At 53.2% G+C, this 22114-nt stretch overlaps 1 protein-coding gene across 4 annotated transcripts in view; it reads right to left on the bottom strand.

Moving 5' to 3' along the window:
• Positions 1–22114, bottom strand: part of PLEKHM2 (pleckstrin homology and RUN domain containing M2) — a 30965-nt gene that overhangs the window by 3934 nt on the left and 4917 nt on the right. Inside the window, exons 2-14 of one of the 4 annotated variants that reach the window (XM_080564370.1) lie at positions 12907–13013; positions 12608–12717; positions 11602–11701; positions 11015–11102; positions 10413–10599; positions 8509–8637; positions 8058–8117; positions 4586–4820; positions 2563–3348; positions 2184–2253; positions 1992–2082; positions 670–734; positions 252–340 (exon numbers count right to left, since the gene is read on the bottom strand). In XM_080564370.1, the coding sequence (XP_080420496.1) occupies positions 252–340; positions 670–734; positions 1992–2082; positions 2184–2253; positions 2563–3348; positions 4586–4820; positions 8058–8117; positions 8509–8637; positions 10413–10599; positions 11015–11102; positions 11602–11701; positions 12608–12717; positions 12907–13013 (2117 nt within the window). The remainder of the gene's footprint in view (positions 1–251; positions 341–669; positions 735–1991; positions 2083–2183; positions 2254–2562; positions 3349–4585; positions 4821–8057; positions 8118–8508; positions 8638–10412; positions 10600–11014; positions 11103–11601; positions 11702–12607; positions 12718–12906; positions 13014–22114) is intronic. The other 3 variants (XM_080564371.1, XM_080564372.1, XM_080564373.1) reach the window with 3 other exon arrangements.

The following is a 22114-nucleotide window of genomic DNA, read 5'->3' as shown; positions in this document are numbered from 1 at the left end:
AAAGTCTGAGCTTCGGGAAGATGGGTGAGACAGCTGGGAGACGGACACCCATCTCCAACCCAGACCTCAGTATGACCATGCAAGTCACCTCCCTCAACCAGTAAGGTGAAGAAAGGCTACTGGCACCAAACCAAGCCCCAAATCCCCACTGGTTGTAGGACGTTTGTTGTGAGGGGGCTGTCATAGGAGTCTCTTGTGCTCCCACGCCCTGGGAGGAAAGCGTCACGGCTCGCCGCGTGGTACCCGCTTACTCTGTGAGAGCCACGTCCGCGGTGTCGAGCAGGAACTGCTTCCTCCGATTGGTGCACACCAGAGTCACCGTCTGCTGATCCAGCCCAACCTGCGCCACATACGACCGGTTAAGGAAGCGAGGCGGAGGACAAAGGGTAGCGAAGCAGGGCTGAACCTGGCATCCTGGCCCCCAGGGAAGAAGGTCAGCAGCTGCTCTGCTGCCCATGCAGAGACACAAACAAGCTGGGCATCCACAGAGGTGGCATGTGAGGGGGGAGCACTTCTAACTTTCCACATCTCAAGAACTCACTGGCCAAAACACTCCCCATGGACAGAGAGCCCCACAGAAACACCCTACCATGTTGCTGCTGACATCTCTACAGCCAGAGAGGTGGGCACTGACCCTCTGCTCTCCCCCTGCTCCCCCCCAGCACTCACAGAAATGTAGTCCAGCTCGTTGTAGGAAACGGCCTCCTCCACCATGTACGGCTTCTCCGCTGCCCCTGGCACAGAGACAAAGAGCTGCATGAACGGGGGCAAAGGAGCCCTGCACTGCCTGCATCCAGGCCACTGCATAGCAGCAGCAATGGACCTGCAAGCCCAGCCACGTCCCCAGCAGCACAGAGCTGCAGGGCACGCGTCCCAGGGCTTCCTGTCAACCAGAGCTCCTTGCTGTTACTGCCACTGCTCCTGGGGACATGAGGGAACCGGCAAGGACTGATGAGTTATAGAATGGTTTGGGTCGGAAGGGACCTTAAAGATCATCTAATTCCAACCCTCCGTGCCACCTCCCACTAGATCAGGTTGCACAAAGCCCCATCCAACCTGGCTTTGAACACTTCCAGGGATGGGGCATCCACAGCTTCTCTGGGCAGCCTGTGCCAGTGCCCCACCACCTTCATAGTACAAAATTTCTTCCTTATATCTGATCTAAATTACCCCTTGTCCTATCACCCCACCCCCTCGACAGAGTTCCTCCCCAGCTTTCCTGTAGCCCCCTTTCGGTACTGGCAGGACCACTGTAAGGTCTTCTCCATGCTGAACCCCAGCTCCCTCAGCCTGTCCTCACAGGAGAGGTGCTCCAGCTCCTTGATCATCTTTATGGCCTCCTCTGGACTCACTCTAACACATCCATGTCCTTCCTGTGCTGGGGGCCCCAGAGCTGAACACAGTGCTCCAGGTGGGGTCTCACGAGAGCAGAGCAGAGGGGGACAATCCCCTCCCTCGCCCTGCTGGCCGTGCTGCTTTTGATGGAGCCCAGGGTACGGTTGGCTTTCTGGGCTGCACGTGCACATTGCTGGCTCCCATCGAAGTTCTTGTCAGCCACCACCCCCAATCCGTTCAGCTCTCAATCCATTCTCTGCACAGCCTGTATTTGTGCTTGGGAGTGCCCCAGCCCAGGTGCAGGACCTTGTGCTTGGCCTTGTTGAACCTCATGAGGCTTGCACAGGCCAACCTCTCAGGCCTGCCCAGGTCCCTCTGGATGACATCCCTTCCCTCCAGCGTGTGGACTGCACCACACAACTTGGTGCCATCAGAAAACCTGCTGTGGGTGCATGCTATCCCACTGTCAATGTCACTGACAAAGATGTTAAACAGATGTTATGAAGCCCTAATCACCGAGCAAGCCATGAATGAGGCAAGTGAGCCTCGCTCCCTCCAGCCCTCGCTCCCAGGCTTCCCAGGGGTTACGTCCCTGCTAAACTGAGAGTCCTGCAGGCTGCTGTAGCAGCCCCAGTAAGTAGAGTCCAATGGGATACCTTTCCGGATCAGGTACACATAGCAATCTGTCAGCAGGACATAGATCAGCTGCAGGTTCCCCTCCATGTGCCCGGTGCTCATTCGGATCATCTGTGTGGAGAGAGGAGTTCTCGGTACACAGCTAACACGGGCAGAGCAGGCCCTCTGCAGAAGATCGATCAGGGTGCCCCCCCAGGTTGTGCCCACCTTACCCTGAACAACTGTTCCTCATTCTCCCGAAAGACGTGGATCATCAGCAGGAGCAGATGGTTGTTATCCACTCTGTGAAGAGAGACAGAAGAGGCTGAAGGATGGACACAGATGTGGGGCTAGGCAGGTCCAGGAAGGGCAAATCCCCTTCCTTAGTGAACTTGTGCATTATTAGGGCACCTGTTGGCCCCTAAGGCCAAGACCATCACCTCGTGACCCCTTAAGCATCATTTTTATCCTGGAAAAAGACGGGTTTTGCCCTCCTAAACAGAGGACAAAGGGAAAAGCACCAGCTTGAGCACCAGCAGTTGTTTATGTTTGGAAGACGCTCTCTGTGCTCGCGTGGACTCCGTACACTGAGCTGAGCAAACCCAGCCTCACCTGAACTCTGAAGGGTGAGTCAGCTCTGAAGGGCTGCCCTGACCTTCCTCCACCCCAGAGTCCTCGGCGCTGCTCAGAGAAGGGCTGGGCTGCTCCTTCTTCTGCTCACGGACAGCCTCAGGATTGGTGGGGGCCGTACGAGCACTTTGGGGTTCAACGCTCACCCCTCCAGACTCTTCTACTGCCCCAACTGCTTCTTCCTCTCCGCTTTCTTCTTTTTCAGGAGCCTCAGGGCTACCAGAAACATGTGGCGGTTGGCCAGGCCCTGGAGTGTCATGGTGGCCACCACCTGGTGCAGCAGCGTTTGGACTCTCGACGGTAAAGCGGTAGAAGTCCATGGGGGCTGAAATCCCCTCACTAAAGTCGCCAGAGGACGATCCATCTGGGGTCTCCCCTGGCGTGCCAGTCCGAAAGGACTGCCCGGGGGGCTCGAGGGGGGCGTTCCAGCCGCCCGGGTCCAGCTGCCCATTGAGCCTGTCCATCACCTTGCTCAGCGGCTGCCCCACGCTCTCCATGGACGTGTCCTTCATCTCAGGGATGCGCAAAGCCAGCTGGCTGAGGGCAGAGCGCTCGCGACCCTCCTCCTGCCCGCCCGGGCTTGGCTCTCCAGCCGGGGCAGCAGGACCGTCATCCCTCTGCGAGTCTTCTCTGTCGCTCAGCCCGTTCACGCCGCTGTCTCCACTGGCCTGCTGCGTGCTGGTCTTGGGCACTGTGGGCACAGGTGTGTTCGCTGGCTCCTCTGGCTTTGCTTTCTTCTTCTTGCCTGTTTTCTTTTTCTTGGCTAACCTGCATGGTGAAAGACCAGCACAAATATCACTTGCCTTTGCCTGCCTAGACTGTGCAAAACACAGGTAGTGGTCCAGGGTCCTACCCTTTTTCAACAATCTTCCTCTGCAATTTTCCCTATCACAGAGAAACTTTCATATCAAGAACATTGCTTAGTGTGCGGCCACACAGAGCCCCACTGCCTCAGTCTCCATGCCAGCCGTCACAAGGAAGGCAGACACACCACAAGGCATGGAGACAGTTTCCCACCTATTTAAAGAAAGAAGAGAGGCATTCCCTTGCTGGATGCATCTTGGGTTTCCTTTAGCTGCAAAAGGCATCACAAGTGGATGCGGAGCTGAACTGGTGTCGGAGAAATCACTGAGAACAGGACACTGGGGAGGGAGAAGGGTTCTGGAGAAAGAAGAGGACGTGGGAATGCCGTGTCCCCGGCTGCCAGAAGAGGGAGATGCAGCCTGCAGCCCGCTCTAAACGAATGGCACACCAGGAAATACTCAGGCCTTCCGCAGCACCAAGCTGCTGCCAGGTCACTTCGCGCTGTGGCCTTCTTGTTTGGGAAGCAAGCATGGTGTGGCTCCCCTTCCCACACGTCTGCTGGAGCACAGGGTGCAATGTAACTCATCTCACAGATGTCTGCTCTGCACCTCCCAGGAAAAACAGGCATGAGAACAAAGCACAGGCCTGCTGAGCTGGTTTGGGGGTGCCTCCATCCCCAGGCATAAGCAGACAGAGCCTTGTACTCATTGTCTGGGTTTAAGGGCTCTGAGGGACCCCTAAGGCTCTCCTCCGCAAGGAGTCAAACACAGGCCAACAGGTCTGTGGACACATCTCCCTCAACAGGTTTAGCCACAGCTTATTGACAAACAAGAGGAAGGAAGGAAGATCTAAGACCCAGAGTTACTGCAAACCTGCCACCCACTGGAGAAAGCTTACAATAAAAGCCCGCAGAGTCCTTTCAGCTCTCTAATACAGACTGTTGGGCAAAGGTGTTTATGCTGAGGCAGTCTGCAGCTCTACGGCCCCAAGGAACCAGGTCTGTTAACACTTACAGAGGACCACCTGGCGTCTAGAATTAAAAAACAAAACAAAACAAAAAAACCCACACTGCCTCCTGATTTTATGAAAGCTGCACAACAGATACTGCCTCTGCTGGGCTAGAAGGGGTGACACATCACCAGTCCCTAGTGACAGATGACACTGGAAGGTGTGTTTCTAGGCCAGGCAGCTCTGTCCCCACCTGATGACCTCCAGCTCTGTGCAGCTCTCGGACTGGTCTGTTCCTTCAGGGGTAGCTTCTGCCTTCTCCTGGGAAGCTGTGTGCACTGGGGTGGTCTCAGTGGAGGACAGCGTGTCGGCTTTCTCCTCGTTGAAGGGGTTATAGCGCTGCGTTGGGCTTTTCACAGAGGCCTTGCTGCCATTTGCCTCTGAGGCAGTAGAGCGTGGGCAGCTGAGCGTGTCTGTGAGATCTCCATCTGCAAAGACAAGAAGGGAAAAGTAGGATTAGCATCAGCCTGGGCACCCTGTAAGAGCTGGATCACACGAAATAAAGCAAAGCTGCGTGCTGGGGTCTCTCGGCACCAAGTAGTCTCCCCGCTGCTCCCAGAGGCACCATCCCCAGCACCAGCAGAGCACCGCTGGCCCCGCTTAGCACTTCAGAGATTGCTGCAGACAGCAGGCTCCTTGCGAGGCAGGACAGAGGCCAGGGTACAACCCAACATCGCTCTGCGTTTTATAGCCGCTGCAATTTAGAAAATGCTTGGAAATAACAGCTCGGTCACTCAGGAGCCTGCACCTGGATCAGGAATTAGAGTAAGCATCCCCAGGAAAGAACCAATGGGTCTTGGGGCCATGGCACTCCTTTGCAAGATGACAGCAGCTAAAGTGCCCAGGGGAAGTTAGGTGGAAATAACTGCACCTACCGTGGTATTGGGCTTGTGTGGTCAAGCTGCCATGACTCCTTAGCTCTGCTAACAAGCACAGGGAGCAATGTTCCCATCCCAATGGTCACGGGCACCTCCACCTTGAGTGGAGGCATGGAGATCAGCAGCATGTTACACCAAATGGCTGCACAGGTACTGTCAGAACCCCCCCCTTGTTCATCAGAAGTTCCCCAGGGCTGGGATAGCAGGCTCGGCCTGGCAGACAGGGTTCCCCACAGTGCTCAGCACCGCCTTCTTCCCTGCAACTGGGTCCCAGGAAGATGCTTGCTCAGCTGTAAGGGCAGACACGGAGCCAGCCCGTGAAGCAATGGTCCCTACGGCACGCCTGACGGAGCTGGCTGCTTTCCTCTGCTTGCACGACACGGGGACTGGAGCACGGAGAAGGGAACACAGCATTCCCAAGGACAGCAGGCTGCACCGACAGGTTGTAGCACAACCAGCCTGGCCCATGTTAGTCTTCAGAAGTAAAAGACGCAGCAGAGAAGGGCTACAGCAGTCATGCTCAGCATTATCATCCACAAAGTCAGGTTAGATGAAGGTGACCATGCCCTTCTCCTCCCCAACACCGTTCACTCCCTAAAACAACTAGAAACCTCATGGTAGGCAGGGAAACCCCTTCTGAATGAAAACCCCAGGAGACTGATTCAGGGGGTGTAGGTTCTGAGTTAGGAAATGAAGCCTCTAGTAAAAATAAGATCTAATAAAAGCAGTTTTGGGAGGGCCAATATCAAAATGCTGCTTTGTTCCTGCTGAAATGCCTGCCCTGCAGTACGGAGTGTGTAAACCGTATAAAAGGAAGCAAACGAGGTCGATTTTTTAATGACCACATTGAAAGAGAAAAATAAAGGGAAAAATAAAAAACATTAAGAAGCTATTCAGCCCCTTCATCTTCTAGCCTGTAAGAACGGCACTTTGCCTAAACATTGTTGGTTCTGTTAAGACAAAAGAAAAAAAAAAAAAAGAAAAACGAAAATCTTTGTCCAAAAGACAGTTTTGCTCCAAATGCATCTGCTGAAAACAGGGAATGGGTCAAACTTTCTCAACCCCCTGCTCTGTGTATAAATGGCAAGGAGCGCAGCAGGAAGCTCACCTCGGGGGTTAAGATGCCAAGTTAGCTGTGGCTGAGGTCTGCTTGGCCTCAACAGCCCTGAGCCTGGAGCAGTGGCAGATTGCACTGGCACCACTTTGCAACCAGGACGTGCGTACAGAGCTGCATGCACCTCCAAAAGCTAGAGGGATGTGTCCAATGTCCCCTGGGGGCTCCCGGCCCGCACACAGCACCCACAGTTAGGTCGCTTATTGGGTATTGTGTTTGGAAACACGGTTTGTTCCCTTTAGATGTATGCTCAGGTGTCAGGGACACATTGGACCAGCAATGACCACTGTGACCTGCCCAGGTGCTCAGAGACAACCCAAGCCCACTTCTGCCACTCAAGACTCTGCTTGAACAGAGAAACTGGATTTGGAGGAGCTCACCAGTCCTTGTCCCTGCTGCAGGGAGGAGAAGCTGAAGGCAACGTGCCCAGGTGCTTCATCCCAGACAGACTGGGAGAGCTGTGGTGGAGGAGAAATCAGATCCCCCCAAACTTTGGGGTCATCAGCTGTGATCACAGCACAGAAAGTACAGCTGGCTGCTCACGCTGTGCCACAGTGACAAAAGTGAGCATCTCTATACGTGGGGTAAGAAAGGTGAGAGGGAGCGTGTTAGAGCCCAAGAGCCATCCACATGGAATTCAGGCAGAGTATTCCCAAATATTCAGGTAGCACTGGCCAAAGTAATTCTGGCTGCAGCTTTTAGTTACAAAGGACGGAGTGTGAGTGTATTTCCTCTAGGGGTAAAGCAGAGAGATTTCCTACTCCTGTGAAGCGTAAAGGATACACAGGGGGTCTGTGGACTGCATGTGGAGCAAGGAGAACAAACTCCTCTAAAATGGGCGTATGGTCTTGACCACGAAGGCCATAAATAGCTGACAAATTGGCTTAAAAAGTATTAAAAAAGGAGAAAAAAAAAAGAAAAAAAAGTAGTGACCCAAACTGAGCCCAGCCATGTAATGCGTGTTATGGCTTCAAGAGAGATGTTGTGACACAGGGCATAGGTCCAAGGAAAACAAAACCTCCCAGATTAGTCTCCACACAAGACCCAAAAATAAAGCAGACAGGATTAGTTTTATCTGTTTTCCAGGATGTTCAGGAAATCAACGAATGTGGATCAGTTTTTCAATGAGCATCTTGTGTGCTTTACCCCAAAGAGACAATCTGGTGTCAGATCAGCTGGCACTGTCACACATTTTAGATGGCCGCTGATCTCTGCATGCCAGCTTCACAGCAGGGGCGATTTTGCAACTTTGCTTTTGTAATGTGGTGTAAGGCTCCTCTACCAACACAGGCCGTAACGCACCGAGCAGCCAGAGCACTACACTTGAAACTTCAGCCTCACGTCTGCTGCGCAGAGCGCAAGGGCAAAAGACATCTAGAAGACACAGAGGCGTAGTCAGAGGCAGGAAAACACCCCTCTGCTCCAGGACATACGGCCAGGTGAACATGTCTGGATACCTGAGGAGCTGGGGAAAGCTCTGCACGTGGTCTCACAGGAGATGAAACACAATTGCCCCCCTTGAAGGATCTTTTCTACTACTTTCTGCTGCTACTGAATTCCACCGAGATGTGGTGTGTTTGTTAAAGAAGTGAAGAGGGGAGCATGCAGCAAGCTTCGGGTGGCAGCAATGCAGAGAGAAAAACAAAATGTTTTAACACATGAGTATGTCCCACCTTCCCAGTCTCTGCTGGGCATGGACTGCATTGCTGGAAAGACATCTCCAAAATCATAATCTACAAAAACGAGGGATAAAACTCAGGATTAGAAATACAAGTAGTGGGGAGGGAGGGGGACAGGGGAGAGTGTAAAAGGGATTTGGGGAGGGAGATGGGAAGGGAGAGAAACAAAAAAAAATCTTCCACTGGTATCTGAAACGCATGAGAACATAGTTGGGGAACACAAATGCAAATGGAAACCAGCTGCACTAGCAGTTGTTACTGCTGGATGTTTACATTGCAGGAGCTAGGATGCGACCAGCAAAGGATGAAGGCCCCAGTAGGAGAGCTGCTGGAAAGCTAAAACAAAGAAATGGTGGGTGTCACAGGGCTTGTGTTCTTAGCCAGGGATCCCCTTTGGGAAGCAATTTAAGTGCTCTGTGCCTCAGTTTCCCCACTTCACACTTACCTCCCACAGATACCGTGATGTTTGACTCATTAATGTTTGCAAAGCCAGGGGTCTGATTAAAGGGCAAAGCTTGTCCTCTGATGCTAAATTCCCCAACTCCACCTACATTCCCAGGGAAGTGAGATGCTCCTGTTGAAATGACGAGCAGTGAAATGGTTAATGAAGTTAAATGGGATCAGAACACCACAGAGATGAAAGGGGTTGCTCAAACAGAGACAGGCACTGGACCCCCAACCCGCTCCCTACTAGAGTACCAGCAGCACTGCCTTCTCCCTGGGGTTCTCACACATCCACCTCCCTGGTCCCACAATGAGGAACTGCATTTCTACACCAGCACCAAACCCCTCTCCACGTGGGGAAACTGAGGCACAGATCACAGCTACTGCCTGGACACACAGAATGGCTTGTGATGAGTCCAAAGCCAAAACCTAGCTCCAAGATCTCCTGTATCTCTACTCAAACCCCTCTTGAGCACCAAGCTTCCATTCACCAGCTGGGTTGGGGAGTGTAGCCAAATCTTTTGACACCCCTTGCCCAATCGGTTAGGAGGTGCCTTGGCACCAAGATGTGTTCTGTCAAGAGAGGGACAGGAGTACAAGACAAGGGGTACAGTATGCAGTGAAACATGCATGCTGCTTATTCCCAGCCTCTGGGGACAGAAGAGCTTCCTCCCATGATTTTTACTGCCAGGTTCCTTCTGCTGTCTCCAACTTACCTGGGGTGCTACCAATGGGCTGGTCATGCGTGGCAGGGGATTTGAGGGTTGTTTGGGAAGAGGAAGGACAGCTACACAGGACTGTGATACAAAAAAGTGCTATGCGATACTTCAGAGAAGGGTGCTGGCTTGTGCACCCCGGCAAGCCAAGAGGCCTCGTTGCTTTCCCTCTGAAAGCAAACCCTTTCACACATGCAGCACGTGTGCAGACACCACAGCAAAGCCCAATGCAGTGCCGTACTTCAAAGCCCTTTGCTAAAATGATGCTAACACCCATCCCAGCATCTTGCTTCCTGGGCTGTTCCTCCTCAGTGTCTTTAGGGACTGCAGTCCTTGCACATAAAAGGCAACTGGCAGACCCTTGTCTCAGAGGGAACCTGACTGTAGGTGGACACAGTCCTGAATTCACTGCACCCCATCTATTCCAGAATCTCCTGATCCTGCTTTCCTCAATATGGCATCAAAAAAGGAACCAGGTCAATGTATTCTGGATTAGGAACAACAGTAGCTGAAATGTTCCTTTGTGAACATGTTTCATGTAGCATAAGAGCTGCCTGTTCCAGCCTGAAGTGGGCTGAGGAGGAAGGCACAAGGCACATGTTTTCTCAGTTCATCAGGAACAACACCCAACATGGCCAAGCCCTCTGTGATACATATAAGGGTGTGAGCATCCCAACTTATCACCTGCTCAAGGTAAGATAGCTAAAGAGAAAAAAACAGCACCGCTGAGACCACTGGCTGCTTTTCCCTCAGACATGGAGAGAAGACTTTGGAAACTACTCCCTACATCCTCCAAATTATTTGTGTCTCTCAACTGCAAAATAAGCAGTTAGAAAAGGTCCTCTGCAGCCCTGCGTACCTACCCTGAACTGTTCATGTTCAGAAATGGGCACAGTTTTCACCCTGTGGGGAAGTTTGCCCCTCCCAGCTGGACGCAAAGTGGCTGTCTGCAGCTTAAATCCCAGCACAGCACCGCCCCCTCATTTCCACTGGCTGTACCTCCTAATGCAAGACGGGAGAGGCTCACAGCCTGACTTCTGGGGCTCTTTGGTCTCTTCCAGCCCATCATTTGCTACATCATTTGGTAGCTTGTCTGCTCCAGCAGCTCAGCTGATGGCAGTGTGGGAACACACAGCCCTGACAAAAACAGGAGGCCAGTGCCTCGCCTCTGCTCTCCCAGACCACTTACCTTCACTGGAGGGAGCGATGGCGCTGTCGTCCCATTCCAGGTTGGTGGAGGTGACAGAGTTGAAGGAGTTGAGAGACAGGCTGTCGGAGCCGTGCACGGAGCTGGGCAGGCGGTCCTCGAAGTCTAGCAGGTACTGAGGCTTGTAGTAATCTGGCATGTACGGGGCCAGATCCAGGTAAGGAGCGTCCTGCAGAGAAGAGTGTGGAGTGAGTCAGGATCTGAGTCACCGCACACAGCTAACAACAGCACAGACAAAATGATGGGACTGCCTTGAATGTCCTCTGACTGCCCATTTCTGCTCCTTTCACAGGAAACCTGACAGTTCCCGCCTCTCTCACTGTGACACCGAGGGTCAGCCAGTAGCCTTGTGTGCACCTCTATTTACCTGGAGGGATGCCAGCACTTGGTACCACGCTTGCAAACGCGACTCCCTTTTACCCCTGCCAATCTGGGAACGTCACGTTTTCAACAAGAGGACTGCCAATGAAAAAGTGCCTTGGAGCAGGCAGTGGGATGTGTGACAGCCAGGACCCCCACCCCACACAACACACCCGCTGCCCCAGAGTCACAGCAGGCAGACAGGTAACACGCTGCCCCCTCACCAGATCCAAGTCAAAGCGGATGAACTCCAGCCCAGACACCAGCGTTAAGAACAAGGTCAGGTGATCATGACTGCAAACCAGGGCGTTCCTGCAACATGGATAAAACAGAAGAGCTTTAGAGCTGTGGAAGAGAGAAAAAACAGCTTCTGTTTTCTTAATTTTGGTGACATGTCCCTGAGCTACACTGTAAACAGCCCCAGAGCTGTGGGCCTGCTGCTTGCCTCCCTTCTAAGAGCAATGGCCGAGCTTAAGGCTCTGAGAGCACACAAGCCTCTACTACATGCTGTCCCCAAGCCACTCTACAGCCAGATTTCCAGGTGTCTACTAGAGCTGGGTCGAGAGCTTCTTGGAAGGCATGGAAGAGTACAAAGAATATGCCTGGGATTGGGAATAAAAGCAGTAAATATAAGAGAGCCTGCAAGCATCTCTTCAAGGATAGTGCCTCCACATCTGGGATCCTTGCAGTAAGCACACAACACCTCTGCAAATGATCAGACCCTGACCAACTTCTCGCTCCCACACTTCTTGCTTCTGACAAGGAGGGATGCCAACAAGAGCCCCAAAAAAGAATGGGCTGGCATACTCACTTGACGTAGTATTTATGCAGCAGGCTTAGGTTCTCCTGGAACAGTCTCAAATAACTCTCCAATGAGTTTTCGTTGAGGGCTAGGTACAGCCACGCCCGGCCTGTAAACAAAGCGGAAGAGGGATTTAAGTGCAGGGAAGTGCCTGAGAAGCAAAGCAAGCCTGGAAATAATCACAAATCTGTTAAAACACATGGGATTGGTCATTCACATTCATATCATTTGAGGGGAGCAACTGGCTGTTGGGAAAATCTGTGGGAAGAATGCCAGAGGGAGATGAATGGACAGATTCATGACTTGCAGTAGAAAGAAGAGTAAGAGTGTGCATGGTAGCCAGTAGAGAAGAGGACACAACTACACCCCTACAGCGTGATGGGGCCCCACTGGCAGTTCCAGCAGGATCACCAGCCAGGAGAGACGGAGGGAGAATCGCTCTAAATCAGCACAGGTCCAATTTGAGGTATTACACAAAGGCTGGTGCAGAGAGGTGATGGCGGAGTCTGTGCTCAGCTCTGCTCTCACCGGTACAGGGCGTGGGAGATGAAGGGTGTTGGGAGAATCAGGCAGAGAGGAGGTCTCTGGGCACCGACCGTCCTGTGGCCTTGATGGTCCCAAACATCTGCTACAGAGATCTTGCAGCAAGGGAGAAGCAGCATCAGGCGAACGACAGCTAGAGTGAGACATTCTGGGGCAAGAGAGGTGATGTCTCCTATCTGCCATAACCCTTTCTTGAGGGCACAGCACAGCAGATTGCTTTGGTTTCATGGCAGCAGAAGCAGTCTGACCTAGAGACAAGGCTGCGATATTTCTAAAGCCATAATGCAGGACAACAGCATTCCCACCTTCTGGGCCTGAGCAAGGTAAGCTGGACTCAGCCCTAAGCTGCCTGCTAGCTCCCCTGGTCCCCAGCCCTTGAGCATGAGCCTCTGCAACCTTCCCAGGCTGCCTGCTGGATGTTCCCAGACTGAAGTTCGCCCTCAGAGGCAGGGCAGTGTCTGCAAACACTCACTGCGTCCCAGGTTGGTGGCCACGTGTTGAAGCACTTCTATCTGTTTGATGGCTTCGCGGCGGGTGAAGTGAACGACCAGCACCCAGTAGCCTGAGGAAAGATCTTGCAGTCTGGAAGAAGAGAAGGACCCAGAGGAAGGTTAAGTGAGGGCTTTCTTATCCCCAGCCCAATTGCTGCCTAGGTAGCTTCCCCATGCTGAGACAAGCCCCTGCAACATGCTGCGTGCATGTCCACAGGCAAAGCCGAGTGAAAAGCATCTGAGCACATGCAGGAAACCTAGAGGCAGGCTCAACACTTACCCATAGAGCAGAGCATGGTCCAGATGTTCACAGAGCCGCTGCAGGACCTTGTCATGGTTTCTGATGGCTGGCGTCTCATCTTCACAGGCAGCAAAGTAGCTCTGCAGCTGCAAAGAGGAGAGACAATGGCTGAAACACCCCAACAGAGAAGACAGCTGGAGATGCTGACACTCACATACAGCATTAAGTTTTTTTCCCCTCCCTCAGCTTGCAGCAACCTTGATGCAGGTTACTTACAGGGTGCAACAGTTGGTTTTAAGAGTACCCTAAGGCAGTAAATTATATGGAGAATTTCACTCACAGAGATCCATGCACATTTCAGGGACATGTCAGCAGCACAGCCACACAAACGCCGTCCCCGTTTGCTGAGCTGGCAGGCTGGGCTGCACAGCCTCCTCCTTCACAGCTAACGCTACAGCAGTCCAGCAATCACCAAGTGGTTCAGAGCAGAAATCAGTCAGGGCTCTGGGCTTTGCTCCTGACTCTGCCACAAGTCCCCTCCTAGGTCTCAGGGTCCTGCCATGGGAAACCCTGGGCTAGGAGAAACCTTGCTTCCAGGTGCAAAAGTTGATCTGAGTCCAGCAGAAGGGGGCGGGGGGGGGACAGGTTGCTGCTGTCACATCACCCGTGGGCAGTTCTTACCAAATAAAGTCTGCTTTGTTCTTCTCAGATAATCACAGTGGACCTAAGCAATCCAGCAGCGAGTCTGCAATCGGCAGGACAAAGCTGGCGAGAAGTAACACAGCACCTGCCTGTTTCACCCACTGCTGCACACGTGCTGTGTGCCAAACCTGGGTGACACCCCGTGCAATTCCAGCATCCCGGGAAGAGACCACGGTTTTCTTGTCACAGACGGCTCGAGTAACCGCTGCGATGCTGGGGATCGATGCCAGGCAGCCAAGAGCTGCCCCGGTCCTCCCAGAGCGTCAGGGGCAGGCTGCAAGGGCCTGCCTGGCTGCACGACACCGGGGACGCGGAGGGAGCAGAGGCAGAGCCTAAGCTTGGGCAGTGCAGATGAAGACAGAGGGACAAAGGCAGCCCGATTCACCCCGATCCCTCTGTGTGGCATCACCACTAGGTACTACATCATCTGGTTGCCGCTTTCTCAAAAATCTGGGTGGCTCGACCCATCCCCAATTAACCCACTCACAGTTGCAAGGGGCTGGCAAAGTCAGCTCTGAGGTCCGTGCTGGCCATGCACTCCGCTGACAACAGCCCCAGAGGTTTGACGCAGCAAAAACTACTTCGTTGCTTTTGCAAAATCAGCCACTAGAAATCCCCTTACAGCCATATTCCTTCCCAGCCTTCTCCTGCCCCTAGAGCTTAGAGATCTATTTAGGTCCCTGTCTCAGACACGCCTGGCGTTCAGGCAGAGAACGAATTAGTTACTCACCCAGGACGAAGCCTCAGCTGCATAGGCCACATTTATTTGATCTGGTTGGCAATGGTTCAGCTGAGCCATGACAACACATCACCCACACATACCTTATTTTGGCACCTGATACCTCTTTGACAGGCCTCACCAGTTACACGTTAGATTCAAAGAAATCAAAATATGCACAGAAGAACACATTTAGAGGTGTTCTTTCCAAGTCATGGGTTTCTAGCAAGAAAACTGTGCTGCTCCAACAAGCTGGAAACTTTTCCTTGCTTTTGTAACACCTGCATCATCTGCTTCCCAGCACGATTCTCTGGATTCTTGCAGCCAAGGGGTTTTGATGGGGACTCCAGCACAACGCCCATGTGCTCACAATTTTCTCTAGAAATACACAGTACAGAGCCTTCCCACCCTGATCTGAACAAAAGACAGCTTGTGCCTCGTCCGTGAGAGCGCACGAAGCAGCGACCATGACCACATCGACCATCGCTCAGTGGTGATTCAGCCCATCTGCGGTTCCCGCGTCACCGAAGTGAGCCCTGTTCTGCCAGTTACCAGCAACCCCTTAGTACTCCAGCAAGAGCAGGTGAGATACTGCAGGCTCCATATAGAGACAAAAAAAAAAAAAAAAAAAGGTTTATGTTCTATAAAACTGGATGGTGTTGTGCTTGTCAAGTCTGACTTGCCCCCCAAAACCAGAAACTTGTTTCTCCTACTGAATTACTGCTACAGCCAGAGCAGCTCTTTCAGAAAATCATCCAGTCCTGATGTGAAATGTATCAAGGGGATAGCAAACACCATTACAGCCCCTGGGGAACTGTTCCCAACAGCACTGCTAAAAATATGAATATATCAGGCCAGGAGGGGGGTGAAGCTAGAAGATCTTTAATCTCTGTGGAGGAAGGCAGCTCTTAGGTAAGATGGGAGAGCCAGGCGTGTTCCTGCACGGAGCTGGTCCCAGCCCTGACGTGGGGAAGAACTGCTGAGCTGGAAGAATCACAGCCAAATTCCCTCGTCCGATCGCATAGCACAATCCATCTGTCCCAGTCCCGCCAAGGAGATAAATGCCCTGGGGAACACAAAGCGCGATAATGGTTTGCATGCAGAGCCACCCGTAGGTGCACAGACTTTCACTACACCCAGGCGAGAGCCAGTGCATTCTAGCTCAGCAGTTCTTCAGCTCTTACACGTTTTTGGGGAAGAAGCTGTCCCAGAAGCTTTACAGTATTAGTAGGCAGCCCAGGCCCAAGCAGGGAGGAGAAGGCCCTGAAATCCCACTATTCAAGAACTATTTCAGGAGCTATCTGCAATCAGTTTTAAGCAAGTTCCCAGTTCCCACAGCAAGGACACTTGAGGAGGAAACAAAATGTAAATTTAGAGCCATATCCCCCAGGCAATGGGTAAATGGAGCCACAAGGGATCACAAAGGGTTTCACACATAAGCCCCGCTTGATTTCGGGGAACTGGATCCTCCTCCAGCCCCCTGGAGTCAGGGATGTGGCTTTTCTACACTAGTTGGAAAGAAATACAAAATAGAAATACTTTCTTTCATCCCCAGGTTTGTTTTGCAACACATGCTATCAACACGGAGTGCTCACACACTGCATGCTCTCCAAGAGCTGTCTGGAATGGAGAGAGTCGCTAAAACATCCTTTTTTGGGGAAACTGAGGAAGGAAGGAAAGCCCCTGCCTTGTGGGATGTGAGCCAGGAACCGAAGACAGAAAATCCTGGCTTGTCCCAGCCACGCTGTTGCCTGTACAGAGGGCTAGGGTACCCTCCGCTGCGGGTCCTCCCGCTGCGCTGCGGCCCCAACGTCTGCCTGGGGTTTTTCTGCAGGCTCTGTGCTCACTTGAGGAAATGCAGCTGTGGGGGACAGCTAGGGGAAAAAAGAATGAAAATAAAAGCAGGCCTTACGTTAGCTTACCACATCAGTGGGGAAAAGCAAGGCGCCCCTCAGGCAGGCGCTGTGCACGCAGCTCGGGGAGGTCATCGCGAAGGGAACTCTGAGCTCTGCCACCAGCTGGAAGAGCTCCCCTTTACAGAGAGACTCCGCGCAGAGAAAGAGATGAGCAAAGAAGCACTTCCTCTTTTTCTTTCCTTCCTTCCCCAAAATAGCCTAGATCTTTGTCACAGTCCTTCCTGCAGCCAGTTCACGGTTTCCAGCTCTCCAGCTCCTACATGGACTGACCAGCTCCCGTCATCAGCAGAGGTTCAGCACACTTCCCCTTGCAAACCTCTGCCGAACCCAGAGGATTGTCTCATCTCTGCATCTCTGAGTGGTGAGAGGCAGCTGGGTACTTCTGGAAAAATAGTTTTCCATTTCTTAGAAAATCTGGTTCTTCCCCCATGAAAGGACCTAAGTTTTTAAGGGATGATTCCACGTCATATTAAGGCTTGGTGCTACCTTTAGCCTCCGTCCTGCCCCAGGAGTCAACGCCACTGGCAGCACTGTTGCAACAATGCTGGTCTTGCTTCATGTATGTTAGGGAACAGGAGAACTCTGCACGGCTTTTCTGGGAAGTCAGAGGCCAAGCACCAACCTGCAGCGCATCCACTGCCGACTTCTGCTCATTGCTCAGAGCAAACCCACCCCAAGCAGCCCACGTCCGCTCCGTGCCATGTCGGGAGGCAGAGGACGAGCTTGTGTGACCGCCTGGTGCGCCGTCACGGGGCCACAGGGCGCTGCGAGCGGGAAGCAGGCACGTGGTGGCTCCTCCCGAGGCGATTTGGGTGCTGTGAGTCACGGCCGTGTCTGAGCTGCTGCTTGTGCCAGCGCAGGGAAGCGCACCGAGGGGCTGCTCCTGCACAGAGCTGTGCCACCGCGTTCTCCAGGCAGCGTGGCATCAAGGGACAGGGACGTTTCTGCTGTCCCCCCTGAAGAAAACAGGGCCAATGGCTTATAGCCCAAGCAAAGGACACGCACAGGCTGCTAGAGCACAATGAACCCCACAAAGAGATCAGCAGGAGGGAAAAAACACACAGACTGCAATGCAGCTGGTCTGCCCTGCTCCAAGCCTTGCCTGCTCCTTGTAGCACAGGTCCCCTCACCTCCTGACCCTCATATCCTCGTCCCTCATCCTCGTCCCGGCGCGTTTAGCTCTTCGCTTGGGCACATCTCCAGCCTGCCTCCCGGCCACGCGATGTGCCCGGGCGGCCTTAACCGCACAGCCGGGGAGCTGGGTTTTGCACAGGGTGCCCGGAGAGAGCGCTGAGTCCCCGCTGAGCTCCCACGTCTCGGGGAGGCAACAAGACAGAGCAAGCCCTGGGATCTCCGGGGTGGAGCCAGCCCTATGGCGAGGGTGGCGAAAGGCTGCGACTTGCAGGAGCTGATCGGGAGGCGTCTTCTATTTGGAAAGACACATACAGAGGAGAGGTACGATGAAATAGCGAATGAATTACAAAGCAAACCGAAGAGAAGGAGCAAAATAGCTATTTCATACGTTTGCTCACTGGTTGAGTCTTGACACAGCGTCCCTGTCATGCCAGGCCCTGAAGACACCGCATTTCAGAGCGGTGATAGCAGTTCATGTCACCTGGGCCATTTTATAGCTGGCTCCAAAGGCGGAAGGCAGGGAAGGGCCAGGCTTCCCGCAGAGAAGTGCCAGCTAGTCCTTCCACGGGAAGATGCGCTGTGTGTCCGCTGCCAGCACTCGTTTCCGAGCTGAAGAGCAAAATCTGGTTGCATCATTTCCCAGAGCACCTGGCCTGCCCCAAATCCAGCTAACCTGAAATCTGCAGGAATTCAGACCACAAACATTTCGGGGCAGAGGTGCAGGCCACGGACACGTTCTCCACCCCCCCAGGATGGACGTTCCCAGAACCTGACACCAATTGTGCAGCACAGGGAGGGGTGCTGGGACACTGCCCTGAAAAAACGGCAGAGACACGAATATTGCAGGGGGCTGGAAGGTACCAGCAGGGTGTGAGGGGCACAGCATGCTGTTGTTAACACTCATCTGTGACCCTGCAGGTTTTCTAAAACGCAGATACATGCGGAGATGCCCTGAGAGATGGCCTGTTTAAACCTACTTACCTACCAAATGAAAAATAAAGCTTTGTACCGTCACAGCAAGCAGCTCTGCTCCAGCACAAACAGCCAGCGTTGAAAAATGCCACGCTAGGAACATGCCTGCTTGCTAGCACTGGACAGCACAGCGTGCTCAGAGCTGTACACAATACGCAACGCGCCTCTCCACCTCTGAGGTACCATGCATTTATCTGCTGTGTTTACTTCTCTCCTGCAAATTGCTATAAAACACAAACAAACAATTTGAAAGCAAGCTCTCCCTAATCACTGCGTGGTGGACGGACCTGTTCGGGAAGTGGTGATCAAACTCCAGCTCTTCACATGTGAAGCATCCTCAAAGCAGCTCCCTGATATACCCGGGCAGTGAGAAGGGCTGGAGCCAGGAGCACCAGGAAGGAGACAAGCAGTAAGGTTAAAAAGAATTAACCAAACACAACAACGCTCCTGCAGAGCATTCATCTCGGGGGGTTCCGGCGAGAAGCTTTCCCCCTCGGCCCCTCTGCACCCCAAAACCAGGCGGGTGCCAGGATGAGTGGCCGAAGCCTCGGGCAGAGGACTCATGCAGCACCCGTTGCCCTGCAAACGCCTCGACTCTCAGCCCGGGGCTATTTATAGACATTCCTGCAGCCAAAATAAGTGCTGTCGGCATCCAGAAGGCATCCCTGCGATCCACCAAGAGCGTCTGTCAGCTTGAGACCACTCCACAGCCCATCGCGTCCGCTGGTGTTGCAACAGCATGGAGCAAAACCTGCTGTGGCAAACCGGTTACCGAAGCTCCTCCTGAGCCCAAGTACTCAAGGCTGGCAAATTAAACACACTCGAGAAGAAAGCAGAGCAGAAGGGTGTTTGTCCAAAGGGAAAAGAAAGCTTATTTGAGTGGAGGGGAATAAAGGAAGAGCTCGCGCTGCACCTCGTCCCATTGAGGAGAGGGTGCATTTAATTGCTGTTTATTAATCAAGAGTTGATTGTAAATGGCATGTTTTTTGTAGTAATACGCCACACCCCCCACTGGCACACACAAGAAAGGATGTTCCTTGCACAGTTTTATAGCCTACTAATTGCATCAGCTCTCCAGGCCCATTTGCAGTGTTCTCGTAGCGCAAGGAGAGATGCCAAAAACCCCCACTGGTCAGGCCCTCCCCTCTCCATCCCTTTTGCACTGGTTACCCCAACAAAAGAAGGGATCTTCAGTGTTCATCAGGCTGAGGAATAGCTGTGATGCGCTGGTAGCTGTTTCAAAGAGAATGTTCTTAAAGATGCTGTCACCTCCTGGAACACCACAGGAAGATACTGTGGATGATGCGCAGACCAGCTGGGCTTCAAGGAAACAGCCAGGTCCTTCCTGAGTCCTGACAAGGACTTGCTTCTTGATGCAGGGCTGCAGAACCACCCAGGTAACGCACTCAACCCCGAGGTCCATGCGGAAGGAGACCCGCAGCACCCAAACCAAGCTATCAGCACTGCCCCTCGAGCCACGTTTCTGGTAACCGCTGTGAGAACAACACCCAGTCACGCCTCGCAGCCTCCGTGTTATGCTGAGGCCACAAAATTGCTCTGGCTTTTGATTATCCTCCTCTTGAGAATGTCACCAGCAAGATCGAAGGAGTCTTCCTTGAGTCCTCATTTCCTGGGATTTCTGGCATTTAGACCAAAACGTCCTTACCTCCTGTGTCTGCAGGTAACCCCCATGCAGGGACCAGCACCGCTCTCCTGAATAAACCGAGTGAGCCGAGCTGCGGCAGCCACACTGGAGCGCATTCTCCAAACCGAATCGTTCTCGTGGTGGTGCTCTGAAATCTCTCCAGCACTCCCACGACCTGCCTGAAATCCAGTCTCCGGACCCGCCTGCACTATTCACGGCTGGCCACAGTCCAGCCGAGCCTTCACCTCCCCTCCACACATCTGGCCTGCAGATACTTCACTAGCAGCTTTCCAGCACCAAGCTCGTTTCCCTTGCTCTGCTTGGCATTTCCCTGGCAAGACAAACACTAAAGAAGAAAAGCAAACAGCCCCATCGGGCAACCCCTTGCGTTCCTCCAGCTCAGCTCCTACCCCAACCACTGCACTCGCTGTATGGGAAAGGCGAGGGACGCTTCAAAGCCCCACTTTCCTAGCCACAGCACAAGGACTGGCAAAGGGTTTTCCCCATTTGCAAGGAAGCAAAACAAAAGGAACACCACAAAGCAGCAAGCAGACAGCCAAAACATAACACAGATTGCTGCAGCCTTCTTTCTGCCTCCATTCCTGTCCTCTTGCTGCCTTCCCGACCGGCTGGGAAGAGCTCCTCCGGTCTATCAAGGAGGTGGCTTTCTTTGCGGGCAGTGTTTTGGAGATGCAAACCCTCCGCAAGGCTCAGAACCTCCCCAAGCCTGCTCCCAGCACCTGCCCTTCCACCGCACCGCTCAGCTGGCCGGGAGCTGGGGCACGTTACCGGACAGCACAGCCCTATGCAGCAAGGGCAAAACCCCGCGGTTTCCCGTGAACGCGGCCTGCAATGCTGTCTGAAAACGTGATTAAAAACTTCCGATCAAGAAAGACAGCTCTGGGTCTTGGCATGAAGTCTGGGGCTTCACCCACAGCAGATCACCCTCAAGAAACAAACCTGGAGCTCCAGCCCCAAGGGAAGAGGCATCAGCAAGGGACAGGACAGACACTTAAGATGGATAAACAGCCAGGCACAGTCGGCACTCTCATGCCTGCTCAGGAGAGTACAGACATCGATGGCAAATGGTAAAGGGGAGGCCAAACTCCTCTGCAACCTCCGTACCACCTACAGAAGTGGGCTGAATTTCAAGGCAGGGATGTTGTCCTGCTGCTCCCTTTACCAATCCAGAAAGAAACCTGTACAACACAACTTAGAGCCCAGAAACTTCAGCTCTGGCAGGATGTCCTGGGGGTTGCACGCGTGACCTGACTCAACATTTCTTACAAAAAGCTTCCAGACCAGCACTGGCCTCAGAGCTCAGCTTCCCACCCTGGACTCAGCACCCCCTGCCTGGGTGCTGGCACTTTCCTGACGAAGCACATGGGCACGCTCAGCGCATCAGCGCCTTGAGGCACCGCCCGTGCTGCTGGAGCAGCCTTAAGAGAAAGCACGCTCGTGATGCGCAGAGACGTAAGCCTGAAAGAGGCAAAGCTGAAACCCACAGGAAGGATGCTGCATGTCTAGAAATACAGAGCTTTGCAGCATTTGTCCAGCTGAGTGCAACCCAGTAAGACTGTCACCTCCTGGGACACGTACACTTGTCAGCTCCCACACCCCAAAGGCTTTTTCCAGGGCTTTCCTTCGTTTGAGGTTCATTATTTCTGCAGCGGTGAGCAGGGAATGGGCACAGAGCTGGCTAGCAAGGCTGGGGGGAAGCTGCCTGCCAGCGGTGCTTTTTGTCAGACGTGGCCAGCAGAGCCTTTGGGACTGCACACAGCTGCCGAGGAACAGGATCCCTGCGTTAGCTGAAGGCGGACGGAAAGGTCACATGCTCGGCACAACAGAAAAACAGATTTCACAGGAGGGAAAAACAAGTCCAGTTGGTAAACACACTAAAACAAGCGAGCACAGGGGGTTTGTGCCCTGTAACGGTGCTGCTCTCCCAGATAGCTGCTGCTTACTCACACTCCAGGCATTCAGCGCTTTGAATCTCTCCCTGCAGACAAAGTCTTCTGGCACCAAGTTGTTTGGGTTACTCCTCTTGGACCAGGGTGTCAGAAGTGGGAAAAGCTGGAACCGCCCAGCAGCCGTGTCACGCTCACAGAATTCACAAAATCGGAGGCAGGCTGCCTCAGAGGCACGGCGTGCTGCTCCTTC

Source organism: Anser brachyrhynchus (assembly GCF_964034855.1).
Source record: "Anser brachyrhynchus genome assembly, chromosome: 21".
In the NCBI taxonomy this organism is placed as follows: domain Eukaryota; kingdom Metazoa; phylum Chordata; class Aves; order Anseriformes; family Anatidae; genus Anser; species Anser brachyrhynchus.
This window is presented reverse-complemented; position numbering and strand designations above follow the sequence as displayed.